The 21,917-nt window shown below is 39.5% G+C and overlaps 1 protein-coding gene across 7 annotated transcripts in view; it reads left to right on the forward strand.

Moving 5' to 3' along the window:
* Window positions 1-21,917, forward strand: part of shank3a (SH3 and multiple ankyrin repeat domains 3a) — a 321,036-nt gene that overhangs the window by 190,196 nt on the left and 108,923 nt on the right. For all 7 annotated transcript variants that reach the window (XR_008393930.1, XR_008393928.1, XR_008393929.1 and 4 more), the window contains 5 exons: window positions 1,913-2,021; window positions 7,890-8,041; window positions 10,056-10,223; window positions 13,210-13,326; window positions 20,857-20,934. Coding sequence is in view for 4 of the 7 variants with exons in the window: in XM_053678126.1 (XP_053534101.1) it covers window positions 1,913-2,021; window positions 7,890-8,041; window positions 10,056-10,223; window positions 13,210-13,326; window positions 20,857-20,934 (624 nt within the window). In the remaining 3 variants the exon portion in view is untranslated. The remainder of the gene's footprint in view (window positions 1-1,912; window positions 2,022-7,889; window positions 8,042-10,055; window positions 10,224-13,209; window positions 13,327-20,856; window positions 20,935-21,917) is intronic.

Here is a 21,917-nt window from a genome sequence, read left to right on the forward strand (position 1 = left end):
AGGAGCAGCTAAAGATCAGACCTTACACTGCAAAAAAATGACATCTTAGCAAGTGGAAATACCTTGATATAAAAAAAATACAATATAATATAAAATGTAAAATGTATCTAGTATTTATGGATTTATGTATTACTTATTATAATAAACCAAATATAAAATTATTAAACCTATTTCAAACCATTTGTACTCATTTCAAACTTGAAATAGTCTTGTTCTATTGACAGATCATTTTCTGCTCATTTTAAGCATTTGTTTCTAGAAAGAAGCAAAATGATCTGCCAATAGAATACGAAATCTACGAGCCTGAAATGAGTAACAATGTCCAGAAATAGGTTTAATGATCTCATATTTGGGTATTTGTAATCTTTTAATAAGAAATACTAGATAAATTCGCATAAATTTTCTGCTTGCTAAGATGATTTATTATTATGTTTTGCTTTGTAGCGTTATTAACACATTATTAACCTATTATTAGGTTATTAGCATCAATGAAAATTGGAGAGATACATTGAAATATCTCTGTAAAGCACATTCATGAGAGGTTTTTCTTTTTCTTTCATTTTTTTTTTCTCTTCCCTTTAACAACAACTGTATGAAATGTACTGTAGCACTCCAGGTTGTGAGTGCACTTTAAATTTGCTCTTGTTTGAGAGTTTAGCATTGTGAGAATTAATTGTACAGTTTGTTTTAGTTTTAAATATTGTAATGTCTACTGATTTTCTATGTAAGTATCTTGCGGTTATGTGTATATAAAGCTGCTCTGTTTCACCATGTTATCATGAGCGTAAAATCAGTACTGATGTTAGTACCAGACAGACCCTAGTCCACAGTTAGAGTGTGGCTTTATTTGAAAACAAAACAAAAAGAAAGAAAGAAATAAGACCAGGTTATAGATGTACATTTATGGCATTTGGCAGACACCCTTATCCAGAGAGACTTACAGAAGTGCTTTGAGTTTCTATCAATAAATACATCCTGATACTGGTTCACTAGGTCACAGACTAAGAATACCATCAGTCTAAAAACTCTGTTACGGAGGTAATAAAGTAAGCTTATATACTATACAGTGCTAATTTACAGTAAGTACTTCAGGAAGAGGTAGATCATTAGACGTCGTTTGAACTCAGCTGTTCGGACATCTAGGGGAAGTTCATTCCAGCACCCAGCTGCCAGAACAGAGAAGCGCCTTGATGCATGCCTTCCTTCTACCCTAGATGAACACTCGTGTTTGATTCGAATTCGTTTAGGATTATAAACAATCCCCTAAATGAGTGCTTGAATCGTTCATTTGAAATGTTATGCGTTCGGGCAGTTCCAGCATTATGGATGTGGCATTTGCACTCACACTGGCTAACAAAATGCCTCACAGCAGAGACAAGCTTAAGATCAATTTGCACATGTCATTGTCATTTAACCTCTTAAAGACGATGCAGACTTATCTTCAGCATTATGGATGAGACGTTAATCAGATAAACTTTTATGGGAGACTCCACATTTCCTAAAAAATCTCTGTGAAGTCATTTGCAGAAAGCACCATACGTGTAACAGGAGAGAGACTTGAATAAACACGAAAGGTGTCGATTTTTTAAAAAATGGTGTTTTTCCATAGTAAGGTTCACATTTGTGTGGAATTGTCCGTTTTCATATTTGTGCAATCGCCCTCATAGTGGACTATGGGTACAGAGTTTAACTTGTTAAAGTGAGACTAGTTTTGTTTCTTTCCTGAATATTATATGTATTGTACGTGTGTGTATGTGCGGGTATGTGTGAATTCATTTATCCTTGTTCCAGGGAAGATGCATAGCTCTGCTACATGCCTTTTGATTTTATCCCATACTGCATTATTTAACATACACATGTAGATTGCAGTCACTTATCCCCTTCATCTTCCTTCTCTCCCTCTTCCTAACAGGCTAACTTGAAGAAGTTTATGGAGTATGTTCAGCAGAGGAATACTGAGAAGGTTTCAAAGTTTCTGGAGAAAGGCCTCGACCCAAATTTCCATGACCCTGAGACTGGGGGTGAGTCGTGTAATCCTCGCTTTACGGGATGAGAGGTCTCTCAGCTGTACGGTTTAGTTCTGGACCAGTTCTTACAGCTTTTTGCAGAACAGTGTCTGTGTTAGTATTTGCACAAAGGAAACATACAGTACTTTACTTAGGAAATAATTTCAGATTTGATTTGAAAATACACCCTGATGGTGTATTTTTCCTAAAGAGGAATCAAATTGTGTGTGGTGATATTTGCACACAGTGGCTCCAGTGAAGTTTCATGAGAAATGTTTCATGCACCCAACTTGTTGAGAAAATAGCCCAAAGAGTGAGATTAGATTGTATTTGTTTACTACCTGCAGAACGGCATGTCCAAAAAGTGTCCATAGTGTATGAATGGGTGTTTGAATGTGTGTGTGATTGAGCCCTGCGATGGATTGGCACCCTGTCCAGGGTGTCCCCTGCCTTGTGCCCCATGCCCCCTGGGATAGGCTCCAGGTTCCCCAAGACCCTGTAAAGATAAGCAGTTTAGAAAATGGATGTATGGATGTTTATTACCTTAATGATAATACTTATAATATGCTCAGTTTATGTTGTTTCAAATCTCAGGTCACTTTACAAAGCCAGAGAAAGTTTACAAGGAGAATATAAGATTAAAATTAAGCAAGCAGTGAAAACACTTATATATGTAACTGTGGTGCAGCTTTAGAGGATAGATTTACCTGTAACGCTGCCTGTACCCACAATCTGCTACACAGATGCCTCCATATGGTGTACATGTGCTCGGACATGAACGCGCTGAGCAGAAGAAAGGGAATGGTTGCTTTATGACAGCAGGATTTATTGCAAATGCTCTGTTGTATGCCACTTTGTGATTTTGTTGGAAGGGCTTGTGTTTAGGAGGGTTGAAATAAAATCAGCAACATGTAATAAAAAGCCAACATGTAAATTTCACCATTACAAAACATGCAAAACATTTTATTAAGAGTTCATTTCAATTCAATTCAATTCTATTTGTATAGCGCGCTGAACAGAGCACAATGTCGCAAAACAGATTTACAGACATCTATCAATTCAGAATCAATGTTAGATTTATAATTTTATCCCTATTGAGCAAGCCAGAGGCGATGGTGGCAAGGAAAAACTCCCTGAGATGATACGAGGAAGAAATCTTGAGAGAAACCAGACTCAAAATGGAACCCATCCTCATCTATGTGACACCGGATAGCGCGATTATAAATAATTCCCGTCTATAACTGTGTATTACGTGGACAAAAAGTGCAATCGTATAACCAGGAAATTCATTATAGTTTTAACTTTAATGAAGTCTATTTTGTTGAACCTCTCCACTGTTGACTTGAGTGCAAAACTGTTCAGGGCCAATATAGTCCAAAACCATGGTTCTTACTAGTACCAGTACTGCCAAGCTGCCACTGTTGGACCCTTGAGTAAGGCTCTTAATCCTCTCTGCTCAAGGGGCGCTGTATCATGGCTGACCCTGCGCTCTGACCCCAACTTCCTGATATGCTGGGGTATGCGAAGAAAAGAATTTCACTGTGCTGTAATGTATATACGTGACCAATAAAGACTCATTACTCATTATCATTATCATTAAGTGTGTCTTCAGGCTGTCCAGTATACTTTCAGATATACTTATGATTAACTGCTGGTTTTGGTATCAAAGTCAAAATGTTGGTATTCTGACAGCCCTGTTTATATTTTCTTACAGTATGCAGTGTTTACCTTAAGTACACCATGCTTGGATACCTTAAAAGTGGTTTATAAATCAAATCTGTTAAAACCTATTATCATTATATGAGCAGCTAATTAATCACTACTATTTTACTAGACTTAATTAATTAAGTCTAGTAAAATAGTAATACAGCAGTACTGAAGTTATAATATGTGGAGTATGCATAGCACCAATGGAAAAGCAACATTGCAGGCTAGGATTCATGAAAACACTGCCCAATACCACTGAAGCGTATAAAATGACTGAAATGTGATTTTTCCGGAAACAAGGAAGGAAGTGAAAATATCTCATTTCACAAAATGCAGTAACATTCATGCAGGTAACGTGTCGAAAACTGCGTATCATCTGACGAACAGTATATAATATGCTAGCCCTACATGACACTGAGAAACTGAGTGCATGCTTTTATATCCTCAAGATTGCTGGATGGTGTAAGTCACAGCACATTAATCCAGTCTTATTGAAGCTACTCTGATTCATGTTGACATCAAAGTCCTGCTTATGATATTTAACACTCTTAATGGTTATAATATCTTGCTGATCTCTTGAAGCAGTAAAGCCCATCCCACTTTGCTCAGCTCAAGCAGGTCTACTGTTAATCCCCAGCACCAATCATAGCTCAGTCCTAAACTCTATAATATCCTTGGTCTTGGAACTTAGTTTGACTTTATGAGTTTTCCAGTTAATTCATTTAGGATGTGGTTTATCATAAATACAACTTTTTGAGCTTTTAATCTTTTCTGTTTAAAGCTATTTTAGTTCTGAAAAAAAAAGTGCTATATACACGTAAAGATTATTATTGGTTATATGATTATTCTCCACTGTAATATTAACCTGTGTTGGTGCTGAGTGCTAGCTTCTTTTTTTCTTTTCTTTTTGCTTTATATTCAATGAAGAATAATACAGTTGTACTCAGGAGTCCTTTGTAACAGTCAGAGGTGGCTTTATGTGTGTTTATGCATGTGTATACGCTTTCGTTAGTTTGCCGGCATGTAAGTGAGATTTAGGCAGCTGGATCAGCTGTAGCTGAATTAGGACTGAGACACTCATATTTTTTAGCACTAGACTTTCAGCAGAGACTGAGAATAGAAGCTGAATTAAAAAGTAATCATGCGTCAGTCTCATGAATTTAGCATATCGGCGTGAGCTATCTAATGCAGTTCTGATGATCATTTCCATTTTGTGTATTTTGGATTAAGTGCACATATTTTATTTTATGCTGTTGTGGGGGGTTTTTTATGACTAGTATGTGGTAAGATTAATTTCTCAAATGGGTAAAATGAGTGAAGTGAGAGAGAGAGAGAGAGAGAGGGAGCACACGAGAGAGAGAGATAAGGAAAGCGTGTGAGAGAGAGAGAGAGTGCAAGAGCGAGAGCGAGAGCAAGAGAGAGCGAGAGAGAGAGAAGGAGAACGCGCGAGAGAGAGTGTGAGAGAGAAGGAGAGTGTGTGAGAGAGAGAGAGGGAGCATGAGCGAGAGAGAGCGAAAGAGAGAGAGAGTGAGAAATGTAGACAGAAAAAAAAATTATAATAAGAGGAAAGAGATATGGTTCTGCATGAATGATCACGGACTGACCTCTGACAGTGCATTATGGGAAGGCCAGATGACTTTTTATGCAGATTAACTCATCTTTATTCAAGATCGTTCATTCAGTTGTTTTGAATGTGTATGTCTGTGTGCGTGTGTGTCCCAGAGACAAGGACTGTTGACACTGCTGCAGTTCAGATCTGCTGTAAGACTCCCTAAAGACAGGAATATTGTATAACCAGCAACATAGCGCCAGCAGTTGTGATTCCTCTGCCCTGTATTGTGTTGTCTGATTGTGTGTAATATTATGGATTTCTATTATGTAATTCAGTATTCCACAGTAATAAAAGTGTCACTGTCGAAATCAGATCAAGTTTAATATTGCCACATGCCTGTAGGGGACACTGTCAATTGGGAAGCATTTCCAGAGAAACCGTGAGATAAAAACTTTACTAATGTGATATTTGTGTTGTTATCTTACCAGTAGTTAAATGTGTACGAGTGGGCGATATTGTTTTGTGGGGTTTAAAATTCTAATAGTCCACCTCTTGCTTTTACCACAGTGCTGTTGAAATCTTTATTCTGTTTGGTCAGACACTCAGTACGTTTACATAGACAGCAATAATCCGATATTAACCCGATTAAGATACTCTGATTAATAAACTAGCATGTAAACAGTGATTACTGATGACCTTAATCCGACTAAAGTCATACTCGAAGTAAACACAAATGGAATTAAGACGTGTGGAGTATTCCTGTTTTAGTCGCATTATGGAAGTGCGTTGCAGACGTGTACACACCTTAATCACACTATTAACGTCGTGTGGGAGTTTTCACCGCATTTTGCGATAGGACACGTACACTCACGGCAGCGCTCAACCGTTTGACGGCAAACAAGAGAGCAAGGCTGCGTCCCAAACCGCGTACTTACCTGCTATATAAGTAGGCGAGATACATGTATTTCAGCTACTATATAGACGGTAAGTACACCGTTTGGGACGCAGCCCACGGCTTCAAGCAGTCGTCTATTATCACGTAGAGCATGACAAATAATTAACTGCACTTGAAGCTTTCGTAAAATTAAAAATAAAAACATCCAAAACTGTATACGGTCCCATAACGAAGACCAACTGTACGTCGATACGTGAAATTCTGGAGGGAACGTCGGACGGCGTGATGTGGGGACGTAATGACGTGTGCCGTTAATCGATCTATGTTCTATAACATGTAAAACAGGAACATGAAAAGGATAGTCTAAAAGCGACTCATGTAAACACCTTAATCACAATATTGTCTTATTCAGAATAAGGTCAATAATTAGATTACTGCCGTCCATGTAAACGTAGTCACTGATGATTAATTTTTATAACAGCAGCATGGACAGTAGTTCCTCATTCTGATACGTTACCATTTTTATAGTGACAACTTACACAGGGACATGTATGACAGACAGTCCTCATAAACATTTCTTTTTAAAGTGTGTGTGGAAGTTTTTCATAACATTTTTATAACGTTTTTTATAACGTCATAACGTTTTTCATAACATTTTTTTGCGTTATTAGCTAGAGAGAGAGAGAGAGATTGTTTATACAGTAACGGTCACAACATTAGTTGCTTTGCAGACGTTCCACAACTTTAAATGTAACTATAAACAGTTGTACGTGTTGGCAAATTGCTGTGGTAAAAAAAGAGTCACACCCCATGATTGATTATTTTCCTGGAACAGCACACTACAAGACTTTTATTTCTTACTCAACCCTATTCATTCCCAGAAGCCAGTGATGCATCCAGACTTACATTCCTGTTTTTTTTTTACTACATGCTTATGACTATCACTGTAGTTACTGACAAATTCATAGCTACTGAATTATGCTATTTATGATGAATAACTAATTAATAAGCCATCATAATAAGCTTTGTGTTTGCCTTACCTCGGGGAGAGCGAGAATCTGAATTCCACAATGCTACAGCAATCCATGGATTATAATAGGAAGGTAGACCATCCTTCTCCTCCTTCTCTGCCTGTGAAACAAAACAAAGCTAGGCCATCTTGCTGTCATGTTTTAGATCATGTATGATCCGTTTGTCCAGCATTGGAGTGTGGGTGATGTGGCTGTAGCCGAATTAGTAAAAAACGTGTAAAGACTTATTTGTTTTTACATAATAAACTTCTATCCATCCATTTTCTGCACCGCTTATCCTACACAGGGTCGCAGGGAGCCTCGAGCCTATACCAGGGGATTCGGGGAACAAGGCGATGGACACCCTGGACAGGGTGCCAAATTATCACAGGGCACAATCACACACACATTCACATACTACGGACAATGTAGAGATGTCAGTCAGCCGACAACACATGTCTTTTGGACTGGGGAGGAAACCGGAGTACCCGGAGGAAACCCCTGAAGCACGGGGAGAACATACAAACTCCGCGCACACAGGGCGGAGGCGGAAATCGAACCCCCAACCCCGGAGGTGCGAGCAAACGTGCTAACCATTAAACCACCATGCTCCCCATAACTCAATAAATAAATGCTTCTTATTGTTATCCAATTATCTTATCCTATTTGTCGACGTGTATGACAAAAGTGTGTGCGTGTGTGTGTTGATGTGTGCATAGAGTGTCCATTAACGATGGCGGCTCAGTTAGAAGGCTGTGCAGAGCTCATTAAGTTGCTGAAAGGTGGAGGAGCTCACCTGGACTTCAGAACCAGAGATGGCATCACTGCTCTCCACAAAGCTGTGCGCACAAAAAACCACACAGCTCTGATAGTAAGTACAATACACTGTGTGCACAAGTGATGCTTCTTATATGGGATCAAAGTCAGTGCCCTCATGTACTTATAAAGGAAATTCAAAAGCAGTGTTTGAAGAGAGAGAGAGAGAGAGAGGGAAAGAGAGAGGGAGAGAGAGAGAGAGGGAGGGAGAGAGAGGGGGGGAGTGAGAGAGAGAGGGAGAAAGAGAGAGAGGGAGAAAGAGACAGAGAGAGAGAGAGAGAGAGGGGGGAGGGAGAAAGAGACAGAGAGAGAGAGAGAGAGAGAGAAAGGGAGAAAGGGAGAAAGAGGGGGAGAAAGAGAGAGAAAGGGAGAGAGAGAGAAAGGGAGAGAGATAGGGAGAAAGAGAGAGAGGGGGAGGGAGAGAGAGGGAGAAAGAGAGAGGGGGGGGGGAGGGAGTGAGAGAGAGAGGGAGAAAGAGACAGAGAGAGAGAGAGAGAGAGAGAAAAAGAGAGAGGGGGGAGGGAGAAAGAGACAGAGAGAGAGAGAGAGAGAGAGAGAGAGAGAGAGAGAGAGAGAGAGAGAGAGAGAAAGGGAGAAAGAGGGGGAGAAAGAGAGAGAAAGGGAGAGAGATAGGGAGAAAGAGAGAGAGGGGGAGGGAGAGAGAGGGAGAAAGAGAGAGAGGGAGAGAGAGAGGGTTTGTTTGTGATTTCTTTCCAAACCTGAGGGATTTGAATGTCTCCTGCTGAGGTACAGAACCAATTTGTTGTTCTGCTGTTTTGTTCTAGACAGAAATATACTTCTGCCTCTTTTATAACTAAAAGAAATAGTTACCAAGGCTAGTCCTATATACTGTACAGTATATCACATCATTTAGGTTATTGAACACACAACGCCATTATTATTATACACCATAAGTGGGAGCTAAAGTGTAAACAAAACATAAATAAAGATTGTACTAACAGGATATTAGAGACATTTTTAGGCACACAGACCATAGACATTTCCCTCAATGACCTAAAAAGCGGTGCTCCGATCTTCACCATCTTATTGCACCTTGTAGGTACACTGGATATAAAAAAGTCTACACACCCCTGTTAAAATGTCAGGTTTTTGTCATGTAAAAAAAAAAAAAAAAAAAAAATTATGCTAAGCTCAATCATGTCAGAACTTTTTCCACCCTCAATGTGAAATTTCAACGTGTAGAATTTAAGTGAAAAGCATTCAGAAACATTTAGGGGGAAAAATAGGAAAAATAAAAAACGTACAATAACCTAGTTGCATAAGTGTGCACACATACTTTTATAATTGGGGATGTCTCTGTGTCCAGAATGAACCAATCACATTCAGTCTCATGTTCAAAAGTAATGTATAGGGTAGGCTGGCTAGACAGAAGCCCTTTCTCACAAAAAAACATCCAAGCCAAACAAAATCACCCCAAATCATGTGCAAAATGTGTTATGGTTGGATGAGACCAGTTCCAAAAGGATAATAATTCCATCATTACAAAAAGTATGTTTGGTGCAAAAAAAAAAAAAACGCACATCACCAAATGAACATCATACCTACGGTGAAGCATGGTGTTGGTAGCATCGTGCTTTGAGGCTGCTTTTCTTCAGCCAGGACTGGGGCTTTTATCAAGTTGGTGGGAATCATGAACAGTCCAAAAAACCACAACACTCTATGCCCATGAGCCCTCTAGATCTGCTCCTTTACCTAAAGAAAAACTATTCACAAAAAGCTTGACTAAACAAATATGTTTTCAGCCTGGACTTTAACACTAAGACTGTGTCTGAGTCCCGAATACTAATTCTAATTAAAGGCTGTTCCATAAGAGAAAGCTCTTCCCCCTGCTGTAGCCTTCACTATTCAAGGTACCAACAAATAGCCTGCACCTTTTGATCGAACTACGTGTGGCGGATCATAAAAGACCAAAAGTTCACTCAGGCATTGTAGCGCGAGACCACGTATATATCCATTATATACCCTGTAGCTCCTGCTGGTAGTCCACTTGCTATTCACAGTTTATCAGCTCCTCTCTACATCATCCATATGTGTGTGTGTGTGTATAGACACTGCTGGACCTGGGTGCGAGTCCGGACTATAAAGACAGTCGGGGTTTGACTCCATTGTACCACAGTTCCATGGTAGGAGGCGACCCCTACTGCTGTGAGCTGCTCCTGCATGACCACGCTCAGGTGGGCTGCGTGGATGAAAACGGCTGGCAGGAGATCCACCAGGTAACACACATCCATGCAAACAACCGTACACACTCACATTCCACCGCATTGAGAGAGCTATAAATGATATGGACAACAGCCTGTTGTGTATTCTCAGACTAAATAGTTCTACTGTTTAAGTAAGTAGAACTAGCTGAATCTGTAAGTAGTAGTCAGTATTCAGTATTCTAGCTGAATCTGCTAAACATGTAAACGTGAGCCATTGAAAAACAAGATGCTTGCTGTAGAAATATAATTGTGACATGACTGTATGTCATGTATGTTTCATGTCTCTGTGATGGAGGCGTTATGTTTTCAGGTCGTCTTTCCATCCGTCCGCCCGGGATTCTTGTCATCTCAAGAACGAGTGATTGAATGTTTGTAGGATTTATGCTGAATATATCATTAAAACCAGTAGAAAAACAGATTAGATTTTGGAATTGGTCCGAACAGGGTCAAGGTCACAGCAAGGTCAAATGTCTGAAATTGGTTTTCTTCAATAGGTTCCTTGGTGTTTGAAGTATTTTTAAGGCTATTTCTGGCAAACAAATTAGTAACAAGGAGGACTAGGCTTGTGGCTCTCAACCAATCAGACTGCAAGAAGAGAATCAAACATGCTATGTGTTTTTGGCCGCATTATTTATTTATTTTTTATTTTATTTATTTATCTATTTTTTTTTGTGTGTGTGTGACTGTGAGCTGCTGAATCAGAGCAGTGAGGCACAAAATAACCCAAAGGACAGAGTTATAGCTCTGCGGAAATTTATTTAACATTTTCAGTCATGGGTGCCACTCAGCTTATTTGTTTAGTTTTGTTGTTTGTTTGTTTGTTTGTTTGTTTGTTTGTTTGTTTGTTTGTTTGTTTGTTTAATGCTATTAATTGGTGTGAAAGTGACATGAAAAGTTGCAACTCTGCTGTAGTTTGCACATCTTTTACAACGCGTTTTTAGAAAAAGATAGTACTGTATGATTTTTCAGTAACCTGATAAAGCAGGTTTGAGCTGCAGTACCTTCTTTTAAACCTGAAATACAAAATATAAAGAGCTGTTTTCTTCAGTCTTCAATGTGACATTGACATTTTTTGTCTTTTCAATATGTAGTGAGAGAGTGAGAGGCAGAGAGAGAGAGAGAGACAGAGAGACAGAGAGGCAGAGAGAGAGATAGTCAGAGGCAGAACGAGAGACAGGTAGAGAGAGAGGCAAAGAGAGAGAGAGAGAGAGGCAGAGAGAGAGCGAGAGAGACAGAGAGAGAAAGTGAGAGGCAGAACGAGAGAGAGAGAGAGAGAGAGAGAGAGAGAGAGAGGGGGGAGTCAGTAAGGCTTTAGCTGAGGACAGTGAGAAAAATAAGACCGTGATTTGAGCTCTGCCTGGATTTAACCTTTGTGTCATTTACAGCTCTAATGCTCCCAAACCCTGTTCTTGGTCACGTAGTACACTTCATGAGGTCATAACCCACAATTGACGTTGACTTGTCCCTCTCATAATGAAGACAATAGTACTGTCCATCTTGCATGACTGAATCTGTGTCACCCTCTTCCTCAGTGACTCAGGGCTTCTGTAAAGTGTTGTGTTTCCTTAAAAAGAGCCAAAGATATATATTTTTTTATTACTGGGGTTAAGATTAGGGCTAGATTTAGGTGTGTTAACACAAGGATAGTCTAGACAAGGAAGACAAATGCGCATGTGTGTGCATGTGTGCGTGTGTGTGTGTGTGTGTCTGCAGCCACCACTAATGCTCTGTGTTTACAAATTCTCGCCGGAGGTTGTATTGTCATATAGATGCTGTAAGATCAATAAGATCAAGAGAAATATGGGACAGGTTGAGTGTCTCCTTCTCTCTCTCTCTCTCTCTCTCTCTCACTCACACACACACACACACACACACACACACACACACACACACACACACACACACACACACACACACACACACACACACTAGTTCATTCCTGACTGTGTGTGTGTGTGTGTGTGTGTCGTGTGGGCCATGAGAGGCAAGTTGACAATTGGAGGCATTTTGTCAAGTCAACTGTATTTATAAAGCACATGTAAAACACCACAAGGGCAACCAAAGTGCTGTACAATAGAATTAATAACTCAACAAATTATTATACAGGGATAAGACCAAATAAAATGAGCTAGCACAATAAGACAAGATAAAAGCCAATAAACATAAAAACAAGAGAATGTGCTAATAAAATAAGATTAAAAGAGAATAAAACATAGAACTAAAAAATAAGCAGAACAAGTATGTCCTAAAATTGTAAATGGACAAAAAAAAAAAAAAGAAGAAGAAAATAATAGGACTAAAATGTAAACTCGCCAGCAATACACAGTGTACCTATAGCACCTCAAAAGCGTGAGAGAATAGAAACTGAAGGTTTTAATAGAAAAAGAGGTAAACAAGGTTCCAGTCTGTGTAGGGCTTTAATAACAAATAAGAAAATCTTGTACTGGATTTGAAATTTGACAGGTATGCATGGTTTTGTCCCAGTGTAACCCATTCACACACACATCACAGCCTTCAGAGACATTACATGTTCGCATCCTGTAGCCGTCTATCTCTCACTGACACTCCCTCTCCTCCTCCTCCCTCCTCCTTGTGTTCTCCTCTAACCCCTCTCTCACTTTATCACTATCCTTTCTCTCTTGCTGTGGCAGTGAGGGCCTCTTGTGCAGTTTTTGAACCGGTGTTTTTACACCCCATACTTCATTCATATGCAGAGAGGCCGTAGCTGCGTAATAGAGAATTAGATTGTGACATTGATAATACAAAACAATTGTTCTATCTCTTGTATCAGCTGTGTGTATGGGGAATAACAATACGAGAGAGCAAGAGCACAAAGGCAAGATGAGAAAGAAAGAGAGGGCAAAAAAAGCTTTTCTGGAGATACACGTCTCCAAATTTCTTAAAAATAATCAGGGTTACTCTTTTATCCATAAATGGGTAAAATGCAAACCTTAACACTATCTAACAGATTCGTTTGTGTTTGTGTGTGTGTGTTCAGGCTTGTCGTCATGGCCACGTGCAACATCTGGAGCACCTTCTCTTCTATGGAGCTGACATGAGTGCGCAGAATGCTTCTGGAAACACTGCCCTACACATCTGTGCCCTCTACAACCAGGTAAAACAAGCATGCTATACAGTGCCATAATAAACATGCATGTACTCATACCTCCATGAATAGTGCTAGATTTTCAGTCCACACAAAATCGTGAACGTTTTCTGTGTGAATTCCAACTGTAGATTGAAATAACAGATGAACACCCATATGCCTGGGTTATACACTTTGACCTTAGTGTTTTCAGCAGACATTAAGGACCATGTTTAGCAGCATTCTGCACCACCAATGGTAGCAGAGCTGCCATGCAAGGCGCTAACTTGCCATCAGGAGCAAGTTGGGGTTCAGTGTCTTGCCCAAGGACACTTCGGTATATGGAGTCATGTAGGCCAGGAATAGAACCGCCAACCCTATGATTAATGGACAACCCGCTCTACCACCTGAGCCACAGCCGCTCACATGTGCCATGTCAGTATGGTCCACCTGGATGAATGTAGAATGAAAGCGGATCACAAGTTGTTGGCCAGACTCTTAGAATAGAGAGGACAGTGTTGTGGAAGTGGCAAAAGGGTGCTATCGCATTTGGTATAGCCAAAGGACACCCACCAAAGGAAGTCAAACACACAGCTCAGTGGGTCTGTTAACAATGTGATGAACTTGTGGAATTATTTGGAACAGCAGATTGACAATCTTGGAGAGCCTTCGAAGTAGAGCCGCTGATGCTCCAAACGAAGACGAGCCAATTTACGTGATTCAAGTACCTTACAAGGATGCTCGCTGTTCGGCTTCTTCTAGAGCGACACTATACCGTATGGCAAAAGTTTGTGCACACCTGACGATCTCATTCTTATACGAGCTCTCCCGAACGTATAACCTGCCAAGTCATATTATTCTAACTCTATATATGAATGAGTTCTAACACCAAACCTAAAGGTTTGTCTGTAGTTCTAACCTTATCTCACTTTTACAACAATTTCATAATACACAGTTCCTAAATGATGGAGATGGACAATAAAATGAAACATTGATTTTTTTAAAATTATTATTTCAGGTTGTGGGCAATTTAAAAACCTCAATAAACAAACACTGGGCCGAAATACACATTGAAAAATGGCTTTATACTTCACCAGCCATGTGAGAGTCATGCAATCTGGCCTGTGTTTACTGGCACACACATCCTTAAGCGCTCGTTATCTGGCTGTAATTGGCACTTCTCTTAGTAAATACGGCTCCAAGTTGTTTGTACGGATGCCTAGCAGAGTATCTGAACGTTTGCAGCAGATGTGCATGTAAATTCAGACAGCGTGTCTCACCGCAACTCCTCTACTGTAGTGCCAAGTCATATTCTAGTCACATACACCGTCACACTCCTCTCTGATTGAATCTTCCAGAAACACGGACTCATGGATTGGACAATTCATGGAGATTTCTATAGGTGTAATGTTTATCTCGTTGCACATAAGACAAATTTGTATGAGGAAGCAGTGGAGTAAATGACGCAACGCTCCATTTGTTTCTTTGGAAACAGTTTATTCTACAAGACTTTTTTCTTCTGAATAAAACGTTCTAAAGTATATGGTACAGTCTGTGTGACACAACGGGCCTAGTGTAATCCCGTCTATCAATTTACATGCAACAGCATAAAAGACACCGCATAGGCAATGTAAACCATAACAACTCCATTTTTAAAAAATACTAATGAATCCGTCATTAAATTAAACCGTCGTTTAATTGAAGTGCTTCAGTACATGAACTTCTTGATACCGACGTACGTTGGTGTGGTTTCTAATTGTTCCTAGCATGTTTCAAAACAAAGTTACATAATGGGGTCCATGCATCGTGTGTGAATTATTCATCTGAGTCACCATATGCAACAAATATCACTCTGCACCTGAGTAGATTAAGGGGTACATGTGTTTGAAAAAAACAGCAATTTCAAGAATGTCTAAAATCAGGTCAGCGCACTTGACTGAACTCTAACTCATCCCAGCATCTAACTCATTTACTGTACAACATCCCACATAAATATATGTATTTCTGTATGAGGTATCGGTTATAATATGCATACCATGAGGAAGGGACAGTATGTATTTAAAATATAACATATTGTAATTCATATTTGATGGTCACGGAAAGAGAAAACGGCTTGTTTTTGTTAGTTTAGTGACATCATGTAAACAGATGCTCATGCAATTCTGTCGGATTTTAAAGTGATACCCGGACCAGAGCTGCTCTAGAAATTCTCTGCAACACCTTCTGTTTGTGAACAGGTCGTGACCTTTATTTATTTAAAGCAGGTTTGATTTTATATCTACACCGATCAGCCATAACATTAAAACCACCTGTCTAATATTGTGTAGGTCCACCTTGTGCCTCTAAAACAGCTCTGACTCGTCGAGGCACGGACTCCACAAGACCTCTGAAGGTGTACTGTGGTATCTGTCACTAAGACGTCAGCAGCAGATCCTTTAAGTCCTGTAAGTTGCGATGTAGGGCCTCCATGGATTGGACTTGTTTGTCCAGCACATCCCATAGATGCTCGATCGGATTGAGATCTGGGGAATTTGGAGGCCAAGTCAATAGCTTCAACACTTTGTCACGTCTCTCAAACCATTCCTGAACAATGTTTGCAGTGTTGCAGGGGACATTATCCTGCTGAAAGAGGCCACTGCTGTTAGGGAATACCTTGACATGAATGTATGTACTGTATTTGTATGTATGTCTGCAACAATGTATGTATGTCTGCAACAATGTTTAGGTAGGTGGTACGTGTCAAAGTAACATCCACATGAATGCCAGAACCCAAGGTCTCCCAGCAGAACATTTTCCAGAACATCACACTGACTCCGTCGGCTTGCCTTCTTCCCATAGTGCGTCCTGGTGCCATTTTTCCCACAGATAAGCGACGCACATGCTGTGATGTTCTTCCACCTTTCTATCATTGCCAGCATTTGCTACATGTGCTACAGTTGTCCTTCCTTATTCCACTTTTGGTAGATACTCAATCCACTGCATACCGGAAACACCTCACAAGACCTGCCATTTTGGAGATGCCCTGACCCAGTCGTCTAGCCATCACAATTTGGCCCTTGTCAAAGTCACTCAGATCCTTACGCTTCCAACACATCAACTTCGAGAACAGACACTTCACTTGCTGCCTAGCCTTGACGGGTGCCATTGTGATGAGATAATCAATGTTATTCACTTCACCTATCAGTGGTTTTAATATTATGACTGATTGGTGTATGATAAGCTTACATTAGCATTAGCACACAGATGAAAAATATAATAGCAGGTCAACCAGCATGGTAGAGTACAATAAGAAACCAGTGGTAGCATTAGCTACCATCCAACAAAACTCTACAACTGAGGTGGTGCTACTGATGTAATGCCCCTCTTCTTTATTTTCACAATACAAAATACTGCACTTTACTGTACTTTTAATACATTTGTGCCTGCAGTATTTTGTAGTTTATCGTAGCATACACTATGTCTATCAACCGTTAATAGATATTGAAAACCCTACACTTTAGCATTTTTGTTTAAATGACTCATTTTAGAAAATCTATAATCTAACCACATAATATGTATGAGTGAATAAAAAGTGTTTACTATTAGATGTTTCATGAATTGGGAATATTAGAAATGGTTTTATTTTATTGGAATAGTTTACATCTAATCTAATTGGAAAAAGCCAACAGCTTCATCATTCTAATTATGAACTTAAAGGCATGCCACATATTTGTTTTACACTTAATACTAGCTGTACTGTCTATGAGTGTTTTATCTATACGTTTAACAGGTTTTCCCTCCGTGGCCGTCCGATTTTAAATAAAATAATCATTTAAAATCCCATTAGGATCCGAGAATAGGCAGTTTTTAAGGTCCACAAAGATTTAGTGTTCCTTATTTACGTACTATTCTGTATTGTTTTGTTCGGTCCACAGCAATAATAGTACTTAAACTGTAATGAAGCACGAGAAAGACGAGCGGGTGTCTGAATTGCAATTGGTGGTGCAATTGTCTGAAAAGCATAGTCACTGAACTGAATGAACACCTCTTTGACCCCATCTCAACAGAAACGGCACGTCATCTGCACCACAAAGCTGAAATTCATGTCAGGGCTACCATTCAGAAACTTTGTAAAGAGCACAAAACCCGGAATGTTAAGAATGGAAAAACGTAATATAGTCTGCTTTGATCTTACAGTATGTCCTATATCTGGATGGATTTATGTTTGGATGAAGCATGCCTTCAAATCACCATGTGTGGCACCAACTGTTAAGCACAGTGGGGGATCTGTAATATTTTTGGACACCATGTCATGGAAATCTTTAGGTACGGTGATTGCTTTGGACAGTGATATAGCAGCCAACAAATATGAGGCAATTTTACAGGACCAGCTGCACCACATGGTGTTTGATGAACACCTGGATTTGTGTCTTCCATGCCCTCCTCAATCACCAGATTTAAACATCATTGAACCTTTAAGAGAAGTTCTGGAGCCTAGACTGAGAATTTGATATCCACCTCCTTCATCGCTTGAAGAACAAAGCGAGATTTCTTTGAATGAACGGTCCAACATTCCACCACAAACCACTCTGGACTTTCCAAGAAGGATTTAAACTGTTCTGGAGGTAAAGAAGGTAAATGACCCACTCCTTATAAACATGGTATTAATATATTAGGACGTGTTTCTGTTATTTTGCCCTTTCCAACATTTTGGTATATGTTCCTCCATCCCTGCTTACCAGCTCTGAGAGCAGCTGTGAGTGTTCATCAGTGTATGTTCACTATATAGGAGTGGTAATTGTTTTTCTTCATTTAGTTCCCTGCAATGAGATTAAACCCGAGCTGACCCTCACTAATGTCACATATATAAACTGATCAATAAGAGACAGAAAACAACACGAACACCAATGGAAACAGACAGATAATCCCCTCATCTCTCTCTTCTTAGCTCTCTTTCATAACAATAAGGCATGAGCAAAAGCTCACATAAATAACAACGGTACTGTGTGCTGTTTCACTGTGTGTCACTAAGAAAACAGGACAAACATAGATTAATATCTGGCTGATAATATCTTCTAGTACCGAACCCCTAATACAGATTTATTTGAATGAACATAATGCAACTGTGCAAATATTAGACTTGTTATTTAAATATATACAATAATATTTGCTGCTTACTTGCCATCGAGTCCTAGAGCGTTTTATTTCTGAGCTTGACCAAGTTTAGTCTGTAGATCATGCAAATCCGGTTCTGTCATATGCAAGTCCACACTGTATATGGAAGCTAGAGCGGCTCTGGGTGGGCGTGTCTTCAAGTCCATATATGGAAGAACGACGTCATTTATAATCATGTCATTCGTATGACACTGACATTTTTATAAATGACATTTGTGAAAGTCATTTATACGGTATATGCACATTTTGACAATTTTTGCGAGCTAGCTCGCTAAACTAATAGGGTTGCTCTGAGCAAGTTTAAGTCGTATTTATAACTGTTTTCCTTCCACTGCTGCTCACATTAGCTAGCTCGCTAAACTAATAGGGTTTCTGTCGAAAGTTTAAGTCGTTTGTATAATTGTTTTCATTCCACTGCTGCTCACGTTAGCTAGCTAGCTAGCAAGCAAACACAGGGTAACCAGATGGGATTTCTACCGAGGACGTTTTCAAGTGATGTTCGGACATGTTTGTTTTCATTCCACATGCTAATCAGCTAGCTAGCACACAACATCTGTGATCTCTGAATATCTATACAGTACATACTGCTCATGGTGAAATTCACTCAAAAGCTGGATGTACTGTAGTACATGAACCACACGAGTATTTCCAGTATGCCAGAGATTCCCAGATGATGTACAATGTACGGTATGTGATGTGTGTGTTGAATTTCTTGCTCTCTGTCTCTCGCTCTCTCTCTCTTTAACAAGAGCTAAATTGCTTTTTAGTCTGCTCTGATTTTATTTCTTGTGGCTAAGACTGTTATTAAATTATTAAATCAAATATAAATGTTCTTCCCTTTACATGCTGTGACAACCTGTTAATGTAGAAAACAAAAATTAGTGTATTATTGCACTCCTGTTCCAAAATGAAGCCTGAAGTTTTCCTAAACACCTTCTTTACTGCCTCATTTTTGGCATTAACCATTAAAACATTTCTGGACAGAGCAAATAAGAAACATGAAGCTATTTAACATTTTCCTTCTTAATTTGACTGACTGAGGATATTTCTTGCATTCGTCTAAGAAGAAATGATCCAGTGTACAGTGACGCAGCATTTGGTGTTTTAACACAACCAAAAACATGCGTACTGTGTTCACAAATCCAACACACTGCGTATACACTGCTCCTAAGTACTACTTCTGATCGCTTACACACAGACATCTCATCACACAACCTATCCCAGTATATACACCGCTGAAGTGAAACTAATAACGACGGGGAGTCGAGTCGAGCTTCATTAGTGTTCGTAGTTAGTAGAATTAAGCTGCTGAAATGTTTCATACATTATTCAGAAGCTCTGTTAATGTAATTAAACATTCATTTCGAGTCAAGGGCAGAGAGAACGAGAGTCCCGCAATACCTCCTCTCACCAGTAGAGGTCACCTACTGCCTATATCTCTACATGGTGACCACTACACTGATTGGACACAGTGTAGCATCGGAGAACAGGGTAAACTGTGTGATTGCGTCTGGCCCAACTTTAATACAGTAGAGTACAGACAGAGCCTGAGAGTTCTGTTTATAAGCAGAGATCTTATAAAAAATATATATATATATAACAGTGCAGGACAACATTAGTGCCGATACTGCTGGGATGTGTGACGTTCCTGAGTGAATAAGAGAGAGAGAGAGAGAGAGAGAGAGAGAGAGAGTATGAGAGAACTGTGGGTTAATGGTAAAAGTTTTTAGAGGCTAGCTGTGAATGAGTCGCTCAGTCATTACTCTGTTAATTTAAATTTTAAATTACATATTGATTTTCAGAAAGGCACAACTAGAGTTAGGCAAATCCGCATCTACTGTATTTCATACAAGACTGACACGCGCTTACACACAAACACTCACACTGTTGAAAATCAGTAACATTACAGGTCATAAGCAAGTCAAATTAAGCTCTGCCCATTGGGAGAGCTGGTTGATTTGTGAGACAGAAAGATAGAGAAAGTGTGTGTGTGTGTGTGTGTGTGACAGAGAGAGAGAGAAACCTGAAAGATAGAAAGCACATGATTCGTGTTTACGCACTTGCAGTCAGACATGCTCTTCAGGACTTCAGGAGGTGTGAAAGTTGTACTCATCCACCACACTAACCACTACACTTACAGAAAGTAGGACACAAACCCCAGCAGACTCAGGCTTACTTTAAACACGTCTAGACCGGGTGAGTGTGTGTATGTGTGTGTTCTCTTTCCTGGCCTTTTTTTTTTTTTTTTTTTTTTTTTTTTTTAATTCTCACTTCCACCCAGTGCTGCCCAGAAACAGACAGTGACATTAAAGCAGTGCCATGATAGCACCCCTCTTTCTTTCTCTCTCTCTCTCTCTCTCTGTCTCTCTCTCTATCTATCTCTCTCTCTCTCTCTCTCTTCTCTAGGATAGCTGTGCGCGTGTTTTGCTGTTCAGAGGAGCGAATAAAGAGATAAAGAACTACAACAGCCAAACTGCCTTCCAGGTGAGAGCACAGGTCTCAGCGTTCACACACTCCTCTCAGCCGTATTTAACCTTACACTATCTCTTACACTCCAGTACTTTAACTACAGGACCATAAATAGTCTATTTTTTCCTGTGTGATAAACTTATTTATTTTGAATGGCGTTTTTTTTTTTTTAGATAATCTGACTGTAGGCTGCTGTTGATAAGCCAATTGATCATTCGCGTGTCAAGATTTACAAAGATTTAAAAGTCGACATCGTTGACACCACAGGAAATTTCCTTGCTGAACCCATCAGTATCATATATGCCATGTCTTTGTAAATCTAAACAATGATTTTCGTTACTTTTACCTTTGCTAAATAAAATAAATAGTCAATCAGAACCATTAATGCCAACATGGAAGGTGGTGTGTGTTTCCATAAATACCATTTATATTGCTCTCGCGAGGTAAAGTTGATGTACATTGGGTGTTTGATTATACACATTGTATTGTGGTCCGATCTAAAGAAATGGTCTAGGTCATTGGGACATCTATTGATAAGCACTGATAAGTAGTTTTACGGGTTAAATTCAGAAACACTCGACCTGCCACCATTGCACACTGTAACTGTTCATACATCAAGAGGAATCACAAAACATTTATTTATCAGTTATATTGTAAAACCTGTGATATAGAACAATGAGAATTGCACAGATCGTAAACTGTCCACTGCCATGAGTGGATTACAGGTAAAAATAAATAAATAAACAATGCCAAAAAGGTGATCAGACATCCCATGACTGTAAGTCAGATAGAGATCAAGCACAGCAAGAAATTAGTGGGGAAGCTACAGGCAACAAAATGTACTTCATTCATGTAGCCTTCATCTGGGCATCAAACATCACCAAGTATTTGACCATAATTTTACCATACTATATTTTTTCTGATGTAATAATAAACTCTAAAGTGAAGTATTTCCCTTCCACATCATGCAGTGCTGGTCAACCTTCAGCATTCATCTA

This window comes from Ictalurus punctatus, chromosome 4, assembly GCF_001660625.3.
Source record: "Ictalurus punctatus breed USDA103 chromosome 4, Coco_2.0, whole genome shotgun sequence".
Classification (NCBI taxonomy): Eukaryota; Metazoa; Chordata; class Actinopteri; order Siluriformes; family Ictaluridae; genus Ictalurus; species Ictalurus punctatus.